The sequence below is a fragment of the Limulus polyphemus genome, unplaced genomic scaffold, assembly GCF_000517525.1.
Source record: "Limulus polyphemus unplaced genomic scaffold, Limulus_polyphemus-2.1.2 Scaffold2785, whole genome shotgun sequence".
NCBI lineage: Eukaryota > Metazoa > Arthropoda > Merostomata > Xiphosura > Limulidae > Limulus > Limulus polyphemus.
The window spans coordinates 30,418-54,221 of record NW_013668395.1 but is presented as its reverse complement, the minus strand read 5'-3'; the positions used below and the strand labels follow the sequence as shown (position 1 = coordinate 54,221).

The window sequence follows — 23,804 nt, the reverse complement described above, 5'->3', positions numbered from 1 at the left end:
TAGATCTAGAAATTTCATAAAAGTAGTTCTAGGATACCTAGAAAGTGTATGATCTAGAAATTTCGTGAAATTTAGAGAAACGAGAATATATTATAAATATGAATAAAAAAGTGTGTGAAGATAATTGAGAATGCTGTATACTCTTTAGTGAATGATTCAGTTTAGTGTTTATATTGAGAGTTATTGTGTACATTCTGTTATTCAGATACTTGGTGAGTTACGTGTTTTCATTTATCAAAGCTAATTAAGTAAGGCGTACATTTCGCAGTTTACAGTGAAACGTTGTATTTGAAGTGAGGCCTACCATTAGTCTCGAAATTTCTGTTCAAATATAGATTGTCAAATTAGGTCTACAAATGAACGCAGCTGTAATAAATGCTATAGAAGAAATACACGAATTCGTTATTGACATATGGACTGGACTTTGCATTATTTTCACCAAATAATTTAAATGACAGAACACGTTAGAACAATCTATTTTCTCAGGCTGTATGTTAGAGTTAATGAGTACTTTAACCTAATACTCCAATGCAATATTTTATCTTCGTCTGTACCTTATATTATTGCATATAGATTTCTTTACTATATCAATCTACATCTCCCATAGGATGCATCATCTCCGAATGTACCTTGGAGTATGAATACATAATGCGTTTTTAAATCTATAAGCACAAAAATATTGCTTTATTTACAATAGTTTTATTCAAAGAGCTCAACACTTGAATACAAAATATTTATTAATAGTCGAGATAGAAATGAATGTACAAAGCTTTGACCGAAAAATAAGTCTAAATAGGTCATGATTATGGACTGATAAAAAACAGTAATTAATCATCCACTAATAAGGACACATTTACTTCAAATCACCTGTAACTTAATTCATCTATCACAAACATATAATAATGTATAAATCAGAAAATTAAAAACTTTAATTTAAATTATGATAGAGATGTACATTCTACAATTATAATACGACAAAACTATTAAAAACCCAAGTATGCACAATTCATTAATACATTGGCTTCATTTGATTAATATTAGCTTCCGCAGTAAGTTTGACTCTTGAAGTTGATTTTTGGTTTATTTTACTACACCTGCAATTCAATAGTGTACAATTCAATATACGGTTAAATAATTCATCAGCAATTCTTACATAAATAAAAATATATAATACATTTTTATATATATGTATAACATAGACGTATTTTAAAGTTTATATGGCCCTCATTAAAGTGACTATGTTAAATATTCCATGATCAACCAAGCACGTTATAATCCACATTATAAGAATCAAACATAAATGACTATGAATGTGAGATTTTACGATCTTAAACCACAAGCGAGATGCATTTTTATACGTAACTGGATGTGAGAAAAATCGATAAAATTCCAAACAAAGTATGCGTGCATCAAATTGCTTTAAGATTTTATTCGTTTTTCATGCATTTGTTTCTTATGATCGAAACGCCCACACGAAGTAGATGTCCTCTATTTTACGCCTGTTGTAAAAAACAACTAGATATTTGCCAGAATATAAACTAGAGTTGCGCGGCATAGAAAGATTAAGTATCAGGTATTGATCGGACTGTATAGATCCATTTAGGAATTTACTGGTAAGAAAGAAGCTCTACAAGTGACCCCATCTGGCTATGACAGTACAGAACTAGGGAAAGTACAGTACAATATGGTGAGAAGAGAAGCAGTACAGCATATATATATTCTGAAACATCTTTCGTCAGTTGAACAAAACGCGGAATACTAAGATGCCACTGTACACGCGCTGCGTGTTAATTAATATAGTGAACTTGTGAAAATATATTCCTGACAGGACAACTATTACTCCGTAATATAATTACAAACAAACAGTTTATACCAGATTCTTAGACGGTATCGTTTGTTAATTTCATATAACAAATGTGAAAACATCTTGGAAGTTTAAATAACGCCAGTAATTGAAAATAATTTTTACGTATCGATGAACACAAGTCCTGGCAAGTGCTGATTGGGTAGTGCATAGTCAAGATTCTACTTGAGCTTCTAGAATATAGGCAACACTGATTTATTCCCAGATAACTAAAATTTATAATGATTCAGATAAGTTCACTTCTATGGAAAGGTAAGCGAAAACATGCATGCTTTTTCTCTTGTCCTCGTGGAGCCTATTATAGAGTAAACTGAACTTATAGTTCAAATATTTAATATAATTTTACTTAAAACTATAATGTTAATTAGAGGTCAAAGGATAACTTTCACAGTGGAGAGGCATAATCATCAGTTGTTTTTAATTAATTGTTCTACTTATTTGAAATATAAGGACACCTTTGGTCTGTTCTGAATGGCCTTTTTGATACTTTTCCTTCATATTTAGCAATAAGCAGAACAGGAATCCATGTTTCTTCTAAAATTCTCAATCATTTAAAACTTGAAATTTTGATAAGAATAAACTTGTTTTACTTATTTTAGAATTGCAGAACTTGTAAAATAAATTTGTAATTTTTTACCTCTTGTTTTTGAACTAACTATTGTAAGGAATCAAACATAACCTGGACTTAATACAACTTTTAGAATCAGATTTAAATCACTTTTCAATTAATTTAGGTTAATGTCCTTTTAATGTTATGTAACATTAAAAGTATAAAACAGAAATAGCTTATTTAATGAGTACGCAATTCCGACAAGGAAGCAAACATATTATGATAATTTTAGGGTTAATTATGGGTTATTTGAGTGTGAACATTTCTCCTCAAGTCAGTCTTCCCTGGATAATAGAATAGTAAAAGAGAAAGAATAATTTACAAATGGATGGGAAAGATTAGAAAAACGTCATTTTTTCTAACTGTGATCTTATTTTGAATGTATTGTTTTTCTATTTATTGCTAAGCACAAAGCTATAAAATGGGCTATCTGTGCTCTGCCCATAGCAAGCATCGAAACCCGAATTTTAGCATTATAAGACTGAAGACTTACCGCTGCGCTATCGGGAGACTGTATATAGTGAGCTCAGTTCTTAACAACTTTGGTTAATTGTTCTTGACAATATATGTAAATAAAATTTATCTTTTTACATTAAAAGATATGTGAGTCAGTAATAGCACCCAGACAGTCATATACAAATATATGTATCGATGTTTTATTGATGCGAGGTTGATACAGTGATATATTAAGGCAATGTGAATGATCTGTTAGGATCGCAGTTTATCCAGAAACTAGTAATATGATAATTAAATAAATTCCTGTTGTATATGATAGAAAACAGTTTTGTTTCAGACTATAAAGGCATCCTCCTACTTGTACTGTAAGCTAGTTTGAAACGATAAGTGGAAATAGTATTTCAATATATGACGTATACTTTTAGCTGAGCTGTGGCGCACCGTAACTGTGAAGTCAATCAATGTTTATGACATTTCTGTTGTCATAAAAGCTTGACGGCTTGAAAGCATTTTGTTTAAGCTAACACAATAACGTACACGACACTTTTCATTTAACTAAAAGTGTAGGCCTACGCCTATTTGACTGATCCAGTAATTGGTAGAGTATAATACAAAAAAAAAATAGTGATGTTAAGGGGATCTCAACAAATTTTGCTTTAAAGTAAATAAAATTGTGTTTCATAAAGGGCAGTAGGGGCACGTGCCACCTCGTGTTGAATATTTTTGTTTTGCTGGCGAGTTCTATCTTACACTCACCCCCCTCTCCTACACTCACTTTTAACAAAGTTAGTCGCACATGTTGTGTGTGATGATGGATTAGTAATCGTGGAATCCTGCTATACATTTCATGTACGTGGCGTAACAACCACCTGTAATGTCTGACGTGAATGTCAGTCGTCTGCTGAAAATAACTACATTTTTGTATAGTGATGCTTTTCACATGTGTAACTCGTCTGCTTGCAGAAGTGGCCTTACAGTAAATTCAATTTATTTATCATTTATTGTTTATTTATCTAAAGTTGAGTGTCAATCTTGCTGCGGGTTTATCGTTATTAAATATCTGTGCAATTTAGTTGCCTTCCCGATTTAATTTGCATAATTTTTTAAAACTTTTCAACTCCAACTTTAAATGTCTAATAAAGCCATGGAAGCTGTCGTGTCACTTCCCGACTAATGACGTCTAAAAACGAATGTTGATATCTTTCTTCGTTTTAAAATAATACAGAAAATATAAAAGGGGTTCACGTTCCTGGTAATTACATTCATTCTGCTGTTTTGAAACATATTTGATATATTACTTATATATAACAAGATAATATATTTTTGGTTGTATATTTTTTACTGATTGAAAAAGAAATAAACTGCGAAAAATATAAACACATATAATCAAAACAGAAGTTGAAAACCTGTTAATTTTGTATACTTGTATAGTATAGCTACTTGTATATGCAACTTGCTGTTAATCATGTATGTGTAAGATGTTGGTAAGTGAGTTTCCCGAACGTTTGTTTTATGATTGCATCAGAAATGTACGTTAAAAGGTTTCGGCGATTCCACCTAAATACTAGTTAAACACATACACATGAAGCCCCAAACTGTATCTTTGTTACTGTAAAGTTTCAGATGAAATACCTGTACATAACAACTGTCGTTTACTTCAAGATAACATAACGTTTAATTGAGATTGTTTCACATTTAGTAATGTTATTTCATTGTATATAGATGCATTATGATAAATACATTAGGAGTGATTTGATATATCTTATCACAGTTTATGAAACAAAATACTCAGCAATGAGAGAGAATTAGTCATATAGTGTTTAAAATATGATTTAAAACTATTGGAATATGTAAGTGTTGAACAAGCAGTTTCAAAGGGAGTCTTAATGATCACTGTCTTAAAGAGGTGTAGTTAATCATCAGCCTGGAAAGTGTATCTATTCTGCCAAATGTGATCTCAATTAACTCACAAAACTCCACATATTTCCTTTAGAAGATGGGCATTTCAGAACTTTCGACATCCATGGTTATTTACAGTAGACTGCAGACTTTACAGACATGTCTTGCATTTGATGCGCAGTAACTGAAATCTCAACATTTCAATTATAATTTTATCCCGGAAAAACTTTTTAGAGATACATCACAAATAATTTTTGAAAATGTGATGTTGCACATTTTCTCCATTGTAATCTGGAATGCCGGAGATGGAAAAGTTTAAGTTTTCCTGCAAGTGTGGAATAAACCATTCATTACTTATATCCATTTCCACAAAATCCAATACTTACTGAATGTTTCAAAGCATAAATGAAAACAACGGCTCACTGTTTCTTCAAATAATGCCTTACAGATTAGTGCCCAGAGTTAACTTCATAACTGTCTCCAACATTGAGATCAAACTCAAGCATTCTCACTCTGTCACTCTGATTGGTTCCTTATGAATGACTCTATGTATATACATATATGTGTAATATACGTGTATGAAACTCTACACAATCAAATACATATATTTACATACACGTACGTCTACAGCATCTACACATTTTTACACACACAAGTACCTTTTGACAAATTTCCTCAAGTATGTTCACCATTTTTATAGTAATTTACACTGGTTACGTGGCAGTACTTGTGCGTCATGTAATTAAATAGTGTATTACAGGCCTCATAAAATACATACTTTCTGGCAGAACTTAGCTTATCTTGACAGAAAAAAAATTATTCACTCTGCCTCTACCTCATATATCAATACACTCCCTTTCCAATTATAGCTAAATACAATGAGCTTCGCTAAATGGACATTCACTGTTTGGAATTTTTGTCAACCACAGACTGTAATGCTACTGTATCACCTTAACACAAGTCTAACCACACATGATGTGTTGCTTCATAGGAAAATAAACATAGGCAACCCCAGCAAAATAATATCTATTCTACTGAAAAGTCAGCCTATTCAGTTTCTGCTTCCCGGTAGAACACAGCCCCCTCCCTGTACACGGAGGAGTCATAAACAGTTAAGTGTATGGATAAGTCCTTTCCTCGAGAAAATCCATTGCAGGTGTGGGTGAACTGCTACTTTTCTGATAAGGATGGCGAAAATTACTTGGGCACTTGGAAAACAAGGGAATGCAACACCCTTTCAGTCATCCATTTCTCAACCAACAATTATTCTAGCTTGGAATAATTGACTATTAACTGTACAATGTAATGAATACATTGTACTTTACTATTTCATCGAATAGCTCGAAAAGCAAATACCACTTCCTTTCAACTGAGTGTTCAAACCTCTGATTATCAACTTCAGTTGTGCAGACTGTTGGTGAATTAAGTATTAAATCTACTACCTCCAGCTGTTCTAGCTTATACATGAGTGGTAATTATACATATGTGGTATCTTACATCATGCTCAGAGTCTGAAAAAGCAAGGGGTGATGGGTGGAATGACGAAATGTCCATTCTAACTGGGCAGCAGTCACTCATTTTAAGGTATATATATTATAGCCTGAAATACCACATGTTAGCTCAAAAAGCAAAGAATACTTCATCATTTCAGCCAGTGATCCTACGATCAGTGAATTTCCTAGTTCATACATAAACACTAATTTTATAATGGGGTTTCGGAAAGCAAAGTGTCACTAAGTCCTTTCATTTAGCAGTCTTTCGACTCACCCATACCATGCCACAGGTCATCATCAGCACTCTAGATAACTACAAGAGCTCTCTCACACCTCTTCAGGTATTTCGTCACCTGGTTCATTGAACATAGCCAGTTAAATATTAGAAAATCCTCCTTTGTCTCTTCAGCTGAGCTAAAGTACTCCTGAACAGTACTCTAATATTTCTCTGATACATCATACTTGATCTGAAATTCCTGATCATACCTGAGCATGAGTAATTTAATGGATATTGCAGCTTGTCTATATGCTAAATGGATTTATACATGACCTGTAAATGTTGGATCTTGTATTTTAGGATACTGACTTATTAAAGTACCATACTAGAGAGGAACAGTTCAACCCGAGCAAACTTGCTCTGTGTTGCTTGCAATCATTACAAGACCAGACCCAGTTTTCAAGATGGAAAGTCCACTCCTTGATTGTTTTATCATAACTCATCTTCTGCTATGCAAAAACTTTCCTAGTTCCTGGTGCACAAATTTATGTTAGTCCACCAGTACAATTTGCAGCCACTCCACATACACTTATGACACTGTGATATATCTGCTCTAGGAAGTAGTCCATAGATCATGTCCATAGGGAGAGTTGTTTATTGTCCAAACAAGAGCATTTTAGGCAAACATCCAATTGATCTCTTTTCTGTTGCATGGTATGATATTTGGACAACCAGATTTAACAAACTTTGCAAGTATCTGCTTGACAGTCTGTATTATCTGTTCCACCAAATCATCTAGCTGGGGGGGGGGGGTGATAAGGTGAACTTTACATCTTCACTACACCCAACACTTTACATCATTTATAAAACAACAGGCTTTTGAAAATACTTCCCTGATCCATGTATTTCTCCAGGGGTTATGACATATGTTATCCATTGCTCTGGTAATACATCAGTAACGTATTTTGCTGAAGTGTCGACTAATGGATATGCTTCAGCTCATTTGGTGAAGTAATCAGTGATGACAAGCACACATCAATTACCTCACTTGATCTCCTGGAAGGGACCAACAATAAGCAGTCTATTTCCTGAAGGAGAAAACCGACAATTATTTGCTGGAGTTTTCCCTGTTGAGCCCCTTTATTCTTTGTGCCACACATATGGTATAGTGCTGAACTTGATGCTGAATTTCCTGATTAAAACCTGACCAGTAAAATCATTTTCAAGTAAAACCTGATGATTTCCAGTCTTTGAATTATTCAAGTTCTGGAAAATCAGCTTCTAAAGTGGCTAGTTTGCCACTAGTTTTAGAACAGGTTGAATATCACATCTCAGTGGTTGGTAGAATTGGTATAACATACCACTATGGACCTATAACTGGTTGTACAGGTGCCACAGACTGCATGCACCTACACTCATTTCCTCGTTATTTGCCGATCATGAACTCTATTGTTGTATGGAAATGCGTGTCCAGACATTTCTAGGTCTTCTTGCTCATCTCAGAGCTTTTACAGGGTTAATTTTATAGTGGAGTTGTCACTAGTGGGGTCACAAGTGAAAAGGCTTTCATGTTTACACGTGGCCACGATCAGAGCACTCAGTGAATGGACATGGTCTCACTGTGCATTGAGATAGTACATTTGTGTTTCTGTGCTGCACTCCCAGACAGTGAAGTGTGTTCATTTCATACTCTTACAATATATTTATTCATCTGCAATCATACCCTCTGGATATTTAAGTTTAATGAGTCACTTCAGTGACACATAATCCACTTAGGAAGACAACTTTCTCCCATACAGATAGTGTCATTAGCACTTCACAGATATGACAACTGTAAGCAGTTTTTCTCTTTGTGGAGTAATATCTGCGTTCAAGAGATGTCAATATATGACTCACATATGCTATTACCTGTTTATCTCCATCCTGCACCTGTAACAGTACTGCCCCCAATTCCATTATTGGTGTCATCTGTATCCAACAGAAACTCACAATCCTGCCACAGATAAGAAAATATGGGATCTTCCACTAAAGCATGCTTCAGGGACTAGGATGCTTGCAAACACTCCTTGGTCCACCTGAACTGCACATCAGACTTCGTGACATTGATATAACATAAACCCAAGGAATCTTCAAACTTCTCATCTCAATCTGGGTTGGGCTATTCTCAAACTACTGTTGTTTTTGCAGGGTACTTAGATATGCATTCTCTACTCACTATATGACGAAGAAACTCTATTGACGTGCACGAGAGCTCACTTCCTATGTTTTAATTTTAATCCTTATGCTCATATCCACTACAAAACAATGGACAGTTTCATAACAGTAGACATAAGATAGCATAATCATCATTCACTAATACAAAGTTAGTGCTGACTGGCTGGAGTAGGGGTTTCATTCGAAGTGTATAACACATATTAGTATTCACCAAGGTCCACGTAGCTCTGTGACCCTGCTATGTATTCTCAAAGGCAAAAACCAAGCTAAACCTAGCCCATTCAGAGGTGGATTAATTCCCTTTACTTCCAAGTCATATTATTACTTCCAAGGTTATATTATTTTCCTGGACCTTGAACACATAGCAGCACAAACATCATAGGTGAGCCTGAATAGCCCTGCCCATTAGTGAGTAACCAGCCTTCTTAAACCATGGTGTTACAGTTATCAGTTGTGGGCCCACTTGTGGTAGAGCTCCGCCATGTCAAGGGATATTTGGTTAAACAGGATAGTCTGAGTGAGATTAAACCACGGCTTCTTTTGTTGCTGTATTCTTCCTCCCCTGCAGTCGGTCCGAGGTAACCACTTTGAATCTCATTAACCTAAAAACCACTCCATTAGGGTGTAAGTATCTTGAATCTCCATGTAATTCCTCATTGTCTCATTTGGAGCTTCCTCAATGAACTTATCAACTAGGGTATTTTCAAATTCACCGCTCTCATTGTCAGGTATGTCGCATATATCATCAGTGAGGTTGCCCTTAAACTCAGCCCAGTGGACAGCTTGGTTTTATACGAAGCCAAGTTCATGGCACATCTTGGCAATGACTTTGTTATAGTCAGCCAGTTGTTCCTCCGTTAGATAATTGACTGCACCGAGGGCTGTACTATCTAGGCTCTGGATGAGTCATAGCATTACCTGTTCTTGAGACCATCAACTCCAGGCATTTAATTCCTGGAACCTTCAAAGGAAGCAGTCCAGGTCTTCCTTCTGTCCCTTTACACACTGCTTGGCATCAGCCCTTGTGCAATGTGGTCTTAGTCCAAATCTCGCTCTGCAAGCATATGGTACATCTACAACTAGACAGTCCTGTATAATTGGTGAGCCATTGGGTAGGTAGGTTCCAGAAGCCATGCAGTCTGTCGAGCATTGAGTCTGACCTCTGGAATTGCCAAATGACGATATATTGGATGAACTTTGTTTACTTTTCTTTCAACCTTCTGGGTTTCTCCATGATCTGTGGATACCTTGACAGCTTGTCTACTATCCCAGTGATGGTCTCTGCTGTCCCATAGATTGGGAAATTCTCTCTCCTCAGTGCCTACTGCTGATGGGGCTGCAATTTGAGATGACATAACTCTTCTACCAATAGTACCACTCTCCTTGCCCTTAGGGTGACTGCTTGTCTTTCTTCCTGAATAGGCCTCCACCTGGTTTACCAATCACAGTCCTCATCAGCAAAAGTCTGCTGCTTCATCTGCCAATGATGCAGTTCTTGTTGTTTGCTACCCACTACCAACACTGTCTCACTACCGAGTCTGGGCTAGCCACTTTCCTGCAAAACAAGCAATACAGTTTGCTTTAAACTCTTCTTAACACCTCTCAGGAATTGCTGTCACACCTGTTGGCAGAACAGATCATTTTGGAGGCTTTACCCAGCTAATGACAGTAAATCTCTAAATTTCAACTAAATGACAAACCAACTTTCCTCCCATAAAGGGTTCCTGCTGCTCCACTAATTATTGATGGCATCTTCTATATTCTACCAACACTCAAATTTTGACTGTTGGATAAACAGCTCATGTTGGTAGAACACATACACTAATGGAAGTTCTTCCCTCTCTCCCGTGATCAGAACTGGGGTTGGACAACTCCAGTCAGCAAGTGCCTCGGGTTTTGTAAAGTCCATCCCACTGCTTTCAGACACATTTGGTCTCACACTATCCCAATGATCCTTGGTTATTCTGGTTTTTACACCGTCTGGGGTTAACCTCAAGAGATGAGCTTTGTACGGCTTTCTGAATGCACCAGATAATTCTCTCTCCTCTTCTTTAAATTATGGTGGCAGGATGATGGCTATGAAGGGCCTGTAGAACATCATCAAAAGTACATGAACCAGGAGAAAATTTCTTACAGATCCAACTACCCTTCTTGAAGGTTGTTTTGTACGAGGACCAGACTCGTCTCCCTCCATTTTGTACACCTGTCTTTCTATGGAAAAAATATCTCCGTGTTTGCTCAGATGACTAAGGTACTCATTCAAGAATTCACAAATCCAGCTAATCCCCCTCTCAGAAAGAATACAGTCCTCTGCAGTATTTTCAATGGAACAGTTTGTTGTATAGCATTCAGTTAGACCCACTACTTGATCTCTAGCTGAACTTGACTAGAAGAAAGACTCGAAGCAGAAGATACATGGTGGCAAACATATATATTTACAAGATCAAAACAATATACTTACGAAAAACAAGAACAACAGGCTAGTGGTGGATCTCAAACTGATACAAGTAATGTTAAACCTTTATTCAAAGCTCTTACCAACTCGTTGTATCCACCTGGAGTTTAAACAATAAACTCTACACTAAAGTAAAAGTGCAACACCAAAGTTTATGTTAAGTACAAATCCAAAAATTAAAGCTAATAAAGTTAAAACAAAACTATGATTGTTTTAAGCAAACACTACACTCAAAAGTATATTATTATTACATTTTACAATTCAAGCAAACGTAACATTCAAATCACTAATTAAACAAAATCCAAAGTTAATAAGAAAACTACAGAACATACCAGCACAAGTTTCATTAAACAAGTCTCTCCAATTATACCAAATTTAGGTAATCCCAATATAAAAACAAAAGTTGATTGAAATGGTTTATGTTACTCTTACAAAGGCAAAACTGGTTTTAAATACAATACAATAATAACCCTACCCAGGGGTGAGTTTTGCATATGAACACACTTTGCACTCAAAGTCCTTGTCCACTGTGAATAGAGTGATACGGTATGGCAGTTCCTAGTTATTAGTCGATTCGCTGAAAGAGAAGAAAATTACGAGTAGTGGTTGTTGAAAGAGATAAAAAGAAATATGTTGTAGGTCAAACCACCGAAGACAACAAGAAGTTAACAATATATATATCTGTAGTCAACTCCTTGTTGTCTTCAATGGTTGGACCTACAACATACTTCTTTTATCGCTGACAGAAAAGACAGCTTTGTATTTCTGGACGTCATATGCTACCTTCCCTGCTAGAAACTCAGTTAATTGTCAGTCAATAAGTTTATATATTGCATGCATCAAAACAATGGGAACTGAAGTGCTTACTTGACCTACACTCTGCGTCCACACTGAAAACAATAATTTCAAACAAAAAATTACATTTTACCTAAGCGGGTGAAAAACACATTCTTGCTGACCTGTACCACACTTGTCACACTAATGTGTTGAGATAGGTTTTAACACACACATATATATATATACATATATAATAGCTAAATGTGTGTTTGTCACGCTATGTATCTCCTGGATGATTAATCTTAGAAAAAATTATATGGTAAAATGCTTATTTTCAAGAGTACATTACAGGAAAATTATACATTTTTGGCAATTCCTAAATTTTCATATTGATCCATCAGCCTCGGTTTTTGCTTAATGGTCAATCTGAGGGTAAAGAACCTTATTAAGAGCAACACATTTTTATGTTTGTGAGGGAATTTCACGAAAAAACAGGACTTCTTCCGTTGACTGATTGAAAGAAATATTTTGAAGATAGAGTCATAAACAGAAACAAATGTACGTGATTGAATATATATTTGTCATTGTTCGTTTTACATATATATATATTATCATGTTGGTATTATATACATGCACGATTTTAATATACAATGTAAACTAAATTGAATTGAATATCTTCCTTTGAACTGTGTTACAGAAATAACAACTGTTACAAAGCGCTCGCTTTGGTAGCAGTATTATTTTGCACTCAGTGAAATGACAAAGTACATTGGCATCCAGCGGAAAAAATACCCGCGGCTACTTAGCGAACCTGAGCGCTCTATTGTGCTGGATGCACCTATTGGATTGAAACTCAAACATTTTTGCCAACAATGCATTGTATTCAACCTCTTTTGCTTCAAAAAAAAAAACTCAATGCGATTTTCTTTATTGAAATAACACATGAATGACAAAATACTGTTGTAAACGGCCCACTAGATAATCATACTGCATATACGCTCTGATCTAAGTGATTAACATGACCACGCATTTTTTGTGGAAATTTACCGTTGAATTGTTTTAGCGGCCATCTGCTAGTATATATATATATATATATATATAACACAATATCATATTGCTGCTTGGGTATACAAATAACTAACAGTCTTAATTATTTTATATTTTTGTAATAATTTTTTAGTAGAGATTTAAGCCTTCAAATAATAATTGTTATTTAAATAATCTATAATGTTTGTAAGCTCTACAAGCCCGCTCAATAATAGAAACCATGAAAACAATACATAGTTTAGAATCATGGTATTAACTTTTCAGTTGTTAACATATTTGCTAAAGTTTTCAACTTGATAGTCTGTTATTTTAATCATAACCGTATTTTGTGCTAAAACATGCGTTATTACCTAATTGTTTAAATTACATTTATATATGATTTATTTTCACACAGCGTACTGAATTATTTATTCTCATCGTAAACAACTTTAATAATTTCAGGAAGTTTGGTTGGTTTATTAGCAGTGATATTAGGAGCGTTTTTTCTGTGGCCTGGTTCTACTCCTGGAATCAAAGAATTTCCTCAAGCGGAGTATGACTTTGTTATAAGTAAGTATTCACGAAGGTAAATTATTTTGGGGAATGATATATGACACTGCTCCTATGTGTCAAGATGTTTTGCAATGAAAAATATAATATTAAATATTTATATATAAAATAGTGTTATGTATTACAATTTCGAAAGGTCTGAAATTGAGTTAAATGATACTTTAAATTTAGTAGTTAAATTGTACTTTGGATTTAGCAGCTAAGTAAAAGCCGATGTATAGTCAGTTTATGATATTTGCCAACAAGATTGATATACACAGTTTTCTTTTTTAACACAAAAATGTTTTAATATACAAACAGCAATACAGTTTACAATAACAGTTATTACAAATAGTTGTTATACACAATGATTTATATTAAAAAAAATTACAAACTTACAAACAATATAAAGTCTACTTTCTAGTCTGTAGCTTCGATATTGTTTTCGAGGGTTCACAGTGAGCGAGTTAATTACGAGTTGATGTACGTACAATTCGCTTAACGGGGAGTAAGCTAGCTTTGTCCTTCGTTATTCACCAGCCACGCACGCCGAGTTTTCCACGATGAATTTATAAAATGTTTTCGTAAAAAATACTAATGTCTGGTGAGAATCCACTGAAGTTAAATGATTTGTAATGTTCGAACTTTTTAAATGGTCCTGGTCAAATATCTCAAGTTTTCCGATTGATACGCTTTATAACAATCAGTTATAGCTTCCAAAACTTATGGCATACCAACTATAGCAAACTAATAATAGATACTCTTTTTTTTTTGGCGCGTCGCGTTGGTTATATTTATAAGCGTGTGGAGACTTTCTCGAAATTTCAGTTTTACATAACAATACTGACGCTAACACAAGCGTTTACATACATATATTGTTGATTCTTACTCTCGAGAATCTTCTACAACTTTGGAGAATATGCGGGAGTTTTACAATACATATTTAACACTATAAGCTATGTAAGGATGAGGTTTACTAGAACCTGACCCTCATAAAAGACCTAAATCCCGATCAGGAGAGAGAGAGAGAGAGAGAAAGCTATGTATGTTTCTAAATATAAATTTAATATAAACAAACGTCGATAGTAAAATAAATATATAATAATAAATCCGTCACAATAGTGATGTAAATACATTTGTAAGCTCATTGGTCAAACTACTTTAGTTTCATGAGGTAAATAAATTGTCTGAATATATAAAGTTATTTAGCTTCAGTCTGTTAAGCAGCGGACTCTCTTTATGTGGAGAATGTTGTCTTCATGGTGACTTTGACTTAAAGTTCAATCTCGTGCATGACACATTGAGAACAAATAAAATAAATAGAATTTGTCAATTCTGCTATTCGTTCAGACATTTGACGATCACTTTTATTGTATATATATATACATACATATATTTGTATGATTCTTTAAAAAAATATCTAAAAAAAAATGTGGAGACCACATGAAATTAGGAGAAAGCTTTGTTTATTGCCATACTGCCAGTTTCGTATGTTCTGGAAGCTGCCGTTTTGATTTGTTATGGACCCACCCTAGTTTAAAAAATATTTTCTATTGTTGTTTACTCTTCAGTTGGTGCAGGTACTGCTGGTAGCGTTGTGGCGCGCCGTCTGGTGGAAGGAACCAACAACAGTGTTCTTATAATTGAAGCTGGTGGTGAGCCATCATGGATATCCTCGATCCCTCTTCTCTCCCCTTCCTTGCAGATGACTTCAGCGGACTGGGGTTACAAAACTGTAACACAAGCAAGAGCTATGTGGGGATTGAATGACCAGGTATTATTTAGAAGTTTTTCGGAAGAGTTACTGTAATTAGAATGTAAGTATAAATAGAAAATGGTAACAAAATCCGTATGACTCTGATTTACCTGTGCGATAAACTACGATTTTCTCTTATTTCAGAATCAACTGCGATATAAAATAAAACAACTCGAGAGAATTTTTGTTTTAGTTCTACATGAGTTTGTTGATTAAATTGGAATTTTCAACTTGAACAGCCGTCTGTATTTAGGCTAAACGGCCAGGCCAGAGACCTGGAGTGTTGAAATACAGTCATCCATAAATGTGGCCTAGTGGTTGGCGTGGTGAGCTATGTCTGTGAACCTGAGATAAAGCGATTCGCAGACCGTTGCTATAAATACGCGCTCCGCCCTTTAGAGTCTTGGGTGTGTTACAAGAGTGACAGTCAAACATACTATTCAGTTAGACAAGAGTAGCTCAGAGTTAGCGTGGATACTGTTAACTAGCTGCCTTCACTTTAGTTTACCATTCGGTCTTATATTGAAAGACATAGACATTAGATGTATAGGAATTCAATTGCATGATTGAAGTTAGCCAAACATATTTATATTTAATTTTATTAGTTTATAGCCAAACAAAACGATCAATATTATGATTATTCATACAATTCTTATTAACATTTACCAGCGTGGATTCTCTACTTATTACAGCTAGGTTTTTTGTTTGCCATTTCACTATTTGCATACAAAGTGTCCTGAGTGACTGGGAGACTTTTCTTTATTTAATTTATTGCTTCGTGGCTGTTTTTTTAATGATTTGATTAGCCTATTTGTGCTGTTTTTTAATGGCTTAAGTAGCCCATACGTTTCTGCGTAAATCTCAAGAGGTATAGCCAACAAAAATAATGTATTAATGTAAGTAATAATACTTGAAAGCATTCAGAGAGAGTCCGTGTTATATTAAATATATATACTATATTTTTGAAATACTTTTATATGCTGCTTTCTGACGTTAATGACATAGATTTGGAGAGATTTGTTATCAAAAAGCTCGGAAATGGTTAATTCAAGTTTGTATCATAAAAGGATCTACAAGCACATGGATGTTAACATTTATTGCGTAACTACAACCTTGAGAAGCATGTATTTTTATAGTTACGGTATAGCTATACATAACTACGTTCATGGATGTATCAGTAAGTACGTGGTAAATCATTGATTTTTGATAGAAACTAAAGAGTGATAAGTCTTATGTAGTGTTAGATACGATTGCAGAATGGTCATAATCTCAGTTCTCGTTTAAACGATTTATTGTATGATATCAAACTTGTATATGATTACCAAACTCTACTCTATCGTTGGAAGCATCCATGTAAGTATATGATTCTTTAGCATTTCGTTATGACAGTGGTATTTACTCTGTCTGTAACATTACTACTGTTTTAAATATAGTGTTCCTTCACAGTACAATAAAATAAGTGTTATGTGGCTACTATTAAAGTGAACAAAAGGCTTGGGACGAAATCATAAATATTACGATAAATTCGCAGATTAGGTCCAAGTTTTTTATACCAAGACACTTTTAAGATTCTTCTGAAATGCAAGATATCATATTCTATCTTATTAACATTTTATTGAATTGAAAAATTATATTGATTGAGATCACAGAATTTAAAAAAATGTGTCTTCGTAATACTTCTTGTCGTTAGGAATTCTGTCACCGAAAGTGCTCGCCCTCTCAGCTGTGGGGGCGTTATAATGTGAGGGTCAATCCACTTTTTCGTTGGTGAAGAGTAGTCCAAGAGTTGGCTACAGGTAGTACTGACTAGCAGCCTTCCCTCTAGTATACCACTTCTGAGTTAACGATGGATAGAGCAGATAACCTCGAGTAACTTTGCGCGAAAATCAACAAGCAAACAAACGAACATGTTGGTGTATATGGTTGTCGTAAACTGTGTTTTTCTTATGTCCAACTTTTTTGAAATACTTCTTGATGGAGGATGATGATATTTTATTGAAATATTGACATTTTTTATTTCTGGCAAAAATGACAAAGACAGTGAACTACTGATCAATAATTCAAGTAAAAACAAACAAACAAAGAAAACTGTATGGCTTGGTGACAGGAAAATAACTGTTTGGCACGCGATGTTAACATTAGAAAAAGTAAGGTTATGATCCTTTCTAGTTCTGAGACTTGTTTATGTCGTATCATAGCGACCAAACCCATTAAATAAATACATACTTTTATTACTCAGACATCATGAGTGTTTAAAGACAAAGTAACTGCAATAAATGTTAACATTTTATATCTTCAATTAGCAGGCTGCATGGCCGAGGGGAAAAGTTTTGGGCGGAAGTAGTTCTATCTATTACCTTATCCACACGTGGGGAGCTAAACAAGACTTTAATGACTGGGAAAAGAAGAAAGGATGTACAGATTGGAGTTTTCAAAACGTGCTTCCATTTTTTCAGAAAAGTGAAGCGTTTACCTCACGGAAAAAACAAACAGGTGAGTTGTCAATGGATAGGCTGGTAACTGTGAACTTTCCCTTTACAGATTTGTTTTGTTTTGAATAATTTGGTAGTTGGTCTGCATTGCAAATGTAGACACTTGAGAGAAATATAGATATGTTTAAAGCAGTGAATCATAATATTAAGTACATCAGATCGAGTTTAATAGCGCTTCTTCTGAAAATAGATATATTAAATAATTAGTGAAAAATTCGTAGAGAACACTAATGTTCTTGTAAGCATTACGAACTGGCAACTGCGTCTAGATAGTAAATATAGTTCTGACTGAATGGTTAGTTTTGAAACAAACGAACCTTATATGCATTGTTCTATTTTTTGAAACTGCAAATTACTATCTATCATATAACCAAAATTAGTAAAGTATATTTAGGTTACTTAGAGTTAGGCAATTGTTTAGATGCAAAGGGGAAGATGTCTAAGAATGCACGTATTTCATATATTTTTAAAGTCGTAAAAAAATCATTATTTGTTTGACTATTTTTTCCGTAGATTAAAAATTCGCATTCAGGAAGCAAATTAGAATGCTTATATTTTTTTTATATTACTATTTAGTGTTATGTAAATACTCGGAGCCATATATATATTTGTATGAGAGGCTTTTTATTGTCATCTTTTTAATCTTTATTTGACTTAACAAATAGAAAATCCGAAGAAAAAGGTAGTGAAAGTTTCCTTTTCATATCAACTATAATTATATAATGTTGAGAAAGAAAAAGAATATTGTATTATTTTTATTGTCCAATTACACTTCAATAATATTTACATATATATTTAATCCAACTACAGGTCATCGTGGATATAAAGGTCCCTTACATGTGAGCGAATTTGATGCTTCACAGTCTCCCGTGGCTAAAGGTTTCCTTGAATCTGCACGTGATGCTGGACTGGATATCGGAGATCTAAACGGAGAACTCGAGCTGGGTGCTATGCCTTGCCAAAGTATGATGAAACTTATATTTATCAAAAGCAGTAAAATATTATATAATATATATATATATATATATATATACTTGAGAAATAGGAGAAACGAGTGCATATTTCTGAAAAATATAAGCATGGTGATAATGCGTATCTTGCCTTTTCTTTTCTTTTCGAAAACAAATAAGAATGACAAGGAAAGACGGTTCACAGGGGTATGCGAGTGTGGTTGAAAACATGTGATAATATAGAGGTAAAAAAAGGGATACAATTAAGAAAAATCAAATAAAACTAACCATAGAAGAGAGAGCAACTCAACTGAAAAATAATCTTAGTGAGAAAAAAGTTCAAAATTGCGAGACAAGGAAAGAAATAATTCCAAAAACATAGCATACAGGAACGGCGGGAAACTAATGAAAAATTATGACCAATTATGCAACTTGCGAATGCGGAAAATAATGGAAAATCTTGCTTATTGTCCTCTGTTTCAGGTACCTTTTTCTTGGTTTCAATCTTCCACGCTTCCAAACAAAGACTAAAATTAAGCAAACAACCTTGATTTAACGCATGGAGTTTAACCAATAACTCGGGACGGTGGAAAAATGCATAAATATTAAAACATTAGTTTTATGCTTGGAGGAGCTTTGATTCGACTCCTTATTTTTATGATTTATTAACATACAATTTTTTAAAGTTAAGAACCAGGCTGAAATCAAACAACAACATGAAAATATTACTCACTTGCAGCATTGGCAGATATCTCGGCTGAATCTCATACATAGTTGACTTTAAAATGTTATTTTAATATTGAAAGTAATGTAGGGATGATCTATGTATAGCTGTATCATCCCTATATTCTTGTTTGAATTCTTTTGGCACTGCCATCCCTACATCATTTTACATTTACAAAATGTTTTTATTTCTTATTTTGTGACGTTTTTTCCCCTGACTGAAAGTTAGTGTATTCTATGAATGTGAATTATAAAATTTAATATTATGTGTTTTCATTTTTTTTTACTTCTTCACTTGATACATAATATAGAGGTTGGCTCCCTAATAACACCGATTGTATCGTGTACAACGCATTGAGTATTGTACATGTAACAGTCATCTATTATTGGCTGATAATTCATGTTTCGCCCTGTACTTATTCTTTTTAAAGGAAACATCAGATATATTTAAGAAAGCTAGCTTCAAGGGGTAATGATAACATGGTTTACACTAGAATTATGATTATATTTTAAATACGACTAAGCGATGACATCTTGCACTGCCAAGAAACACATAACGTGGATATAGGTGTAAACTGACATTAGTGAATAAGTAGTTGTAGAGTTATCTCGACTGAAACAAGAAGAACAAAGATGAACAATTTGGTGGGTTGGTCACTTTCTGGTTTGGTATCTTAACGATGGTTTATTGCCTTGTTTTGGGCTTGTTGAGTAGAGAAACAAATCAAAGTGAGTAGCAATCATCTTTTAAAGTAAAACTGTCTGTAATTTTGTTTGACAAAGAAAGAGACCAAGCTTAAAATGAAGACAAATTTCTAGGAACATTCTCATTTTTGAAATTGTTAACTCTGATATGACATTAAATACTGTTTTACTAACATCAGTTTTAAAGAAGCAAAATATAATAACTAGAGGATCTTCGAGAAATTTAATGAAACAAGAGAAGTTGGTTAACTAAAATATAATACACCTTACAGCTGTTTTATTATACGTTAATTATTTGTAAAATAGCAAACTTATTGGTGGTGTCATATAATAAAATACTTAGTTTATGTTTAAGTTACATATAATTTTATTTTAAGATATTTTTAAAATGATTTATTCAAGGTAAATTCACAGAAGAAAATGTAATTACACAAACTACATAAATCTGTGAAAATAAAGGCTCATTTGAGCTTTAAGAAAAAAAGAAGAAAGACTGTCGTCATTATAAGACAACTAAAGAGCAAGTACAGTTGAGGATAAGAACAAAAATATCCAAACGGTAAAATATGACGGTCTTTTTGTAGTAAAAAAAGATACCCAGGCGGTAAACAAATAATGATGTGGGTAACAAAGGAGAAACAAGATGGAAAACAAAATTGTTTTGAAGGTTATAAAAATTCCAAGTAGCAAACACAGCAGTTATGTGGGTACTAAAACGGGTGCCACAACATCAAACAAAACAGTGCCGTGCACAACAAATGAAGCATCCAGAGGCTAAGCAAGACAGTACTGGTAGTTACTAAAGAGATAATAACCAAACGGAAGACAAATGTTGTTGGTCTAGCAAGGAAACTTCTCACAGCTTATTTTGTTTATTTTCTGGCTATCTATCTTGCCATTTACAACAGACGGCGAAAAACAAATAGATGTGGGCAACAACAGAGATAGGCGAAAGGACATTTAAACAAGTACTGATAAGGAACAACAAAGGTACGAAGACTGCAAACAAAACACTGATAGAAAAGGAGAGAAGTAAGAAAACTGTAAACAAGGCACTAATAGGAAACAAGGGGTAGGTAAACTGTAAACAAAACTGATAAGAAACGAGGGGTAAGAAGACTATAAACAATCCACTAATAGAAAAGGAGAGAAGTAGGAATACTGTAAACAAGGCACTAATAGGAAACAAGAGAGGTAGGTAAACTGTAAACAAAACTGATAAGAAACGAGGGGTAAGAATACTATAAACAATATACTAATAGAAAAGGAGAGAAGTAGGAATACTGTAAAAAGGCACTAATAGGAAACAAGAGAGGTAGGTAAACTGTAAACAAAACTGATAAGAAACGAGGTGTAAGAAGACTGTAAACAAGATTAATAAAAACTATGGAGGTAAGAAGACTCTAAAAAAACTGATACAAAACAAGAGAGTTAAAAGCAAGATATTGATACGAAACGAGAAGTTTAAAGACTGTAAAAAACACTGATAGAAAACAAGGGAGGTAGGAAAACTGTAAACAAGACACTGAAAGGAAACAACGAGAGGTGGGATAACTCTTAACAAGACACTGTTAGGAAAAGAAGGAGAGGTAGGATGACTGTAAATAAGACACTGATAACAATCAAATGGTAGGAAGACTATAAATAAGAGATAAGAACACTATAAACAAAACACTTAATGGTAATCGACAGACGTAGAAGAACTGCAAATAATACATATATAGGAAACTAGAGACATAAAAAAGACTGTAAATAAGACATTGATAAAAAAACAAGGGAAGTAACCAATTAGTAAATGGAAAATAATATTTGATTTCAACGATAATGATTATGAGTTATGAAAGAAGATGAAGAGAAGGATGCAGGACGAACTTTTTCTTCGTGTGTAGTGTTTAATATTCCTGTTTTATTTGTTGGGTGTGAATATCACCAATCCTTTCTTACATGTTAATTAAACAATGTGTGTGTTTTTGCAGGCAACATTCACCAAGGAAAGAGATGGACAGGATTCCAAGCCTACCTGAAGCCAGTTCTTGGTCTACCGAATCTCGATGTTGTAATTGAGACCGTCGCAACCAGAGTGGGTATACATTTGGTGAAACTTTTTCTGAATTTCAGCTTTCAGTTAAACTAGTTGGCTCACATTATCTACATATTCTTTTATGTAATTGTATCATCATATTTTCGATTTCAGTTTCGTACAGATAAAGCAGCATTACGTTCTGGTCGTTTCTGGTTTGGACAATAAAATGTAGAGATAATGGCAATGAAAGTAGCTGAGAAAATAAGAGTTAATTTTAAATATTTTGCTTTTCCCCAGTGCATATTTCTTAAAATGAAAAATGGTTCTAGATTCTAAACCTAGTACAGTAATAAAATTTTATGACGTATTGAATATTATTTTCTTAACTTGTTCTGAATTTCTTAAAGCCAAGATAATAAGTTCATTCATTTGCTTGTTTCTCTGTATTTAGTTCAATAAAATCTGAGTCTTTATGCGTTTTCTCAGAAAGTTAATTTTACGTGCCATTACCTAGATTTTGTCTACTTATTCCCTCTGATTTTAACATTATTTCAAATAATTTAATCAAACTCCGTATGCGAATATTATACTTTTATTTCTTTAAATAAATAAAGTTTGATGGTCAGGCTCAAGTTTCAGGGTTACTGACGAGAAAATATTGACACTTGTTGAATGCTTTTGAATATTTTCATTTTGTGAAGTTTTTATAGTTTCATCCAGATTTGATCTTAATAAGTTGTGTTATGTTCATATCTTTATAGTGCCAATTTTTGCATAATAATGCAACCTAAATATTCTTGCTCGTGAAAATAATTCCGTTTTTCTTAGTCCCTAACTTTTTCTTCTCGCAAGCCATAACTTCCTTGGACATTAAATTGATCACGAGTTTTAATGAAAAGAAAACGACAGTGATGTTAAATATTAAACTCGAAAAGTGCTTGAACGATGATAAAATGATGTGATATTAAGTAGTCAATCGTTACCATAAGAGAGGACTATATGATCATCTAAGTCTAGTTATTAATTAGTTACCTTTTTTATTTAACTATTAACAGCTTTAGCTCCCCAGTAAGTCTGTGGGTTTATAATGCTAAAATGGACACAGAACAGATAGCCCACTGTGTAGCTTCGCTCTTAATTAGAAACTAACAAATTTATATCCTATATGTTGACTGCTAATCTACTGTCATCTTCAGGGAAGTGCTCTGCTTGTGATGTTAATGGTAGGGATTTGGTCCTAAGGCTTCTCGATGGAAAGGCTAGTGCACTAACCACTCATCACACTTAACAATAAACGCTAAATCGACGCTAAAATGATAAAGATCAGTGTACAGTGTTTACTATTCAATGTAAAATTGTGCAAGTTAGTTACCAGCAATTGTTTAGAACATTTTATTTCCTTTCTTTATGCCCCATTTTGTTTAATAAAAATAACTTCTAACTCATATGGAAACTGGATAACTTCCATATAATTAGTCCTAATATAACCTTTAGTTGATGATGTTCTTTAATGTAATGGTTGGAGACGGCTTGAATGGGTAATGAAGAAAACTTTAATATAAGTTTAACATAGCAGCAAATGTACAACGTTTCGA

The 23,804-nt window shown here is 33.9% G+C and overlaps 1 protein-coding gene across 3 annotated transcripts in view; it reads left to right on the top strand.

The window, feature by feature from the left end:
• Nucleotides 1–1,624: 1,624 nt before the first annotated feature.
• The window catches only part of LOC106467898 (uncharacterized GMC-type oxidoreductase Mb1310-like), a 30,711-nt gene continuing 8,531 nt past the window's right edge, over nucleotides 1,625–23,804 (top strand). The window contains exons 1-6 of one of the 3 annotated variants that reach the window (XM_022396105.1): nucleotides 1,625–1,687; nucleotides 13,474–13,581; nucleotides 15,132–15,334; nucleotides 17,620–17,809; nucleotides 18,619–18,771; nucleotides 22,163–22,266. In XM_022396105.1, the coding sequence (XP_022251813.1) occupies nucleotides 15,266–15,334; nucleotides 17,620–17,809; nucleotides 18,619–18,771; nucleotides 22,163–22,266 (516 nt within the window). In that variant the 5' untranslated portion in view covers nucleotides 1,625–1,687; nucleotides 13,474–13,581; nucleotides 15,132–15,265. Of the gene's footprint in view, nucleotides 2,117–13,473; nucleotides 13,582–15,131; nucleotides 15,335–17,619; nucleotides 17,810–18,618; nucleotides 18,772–22,162; nucleotides 22,267–23,804 lie in introns of all 3 variants that reach the window. The other 2 variants (XM_022396104.1, XM_013928283.2) reach the window with 2 other exon arrangements.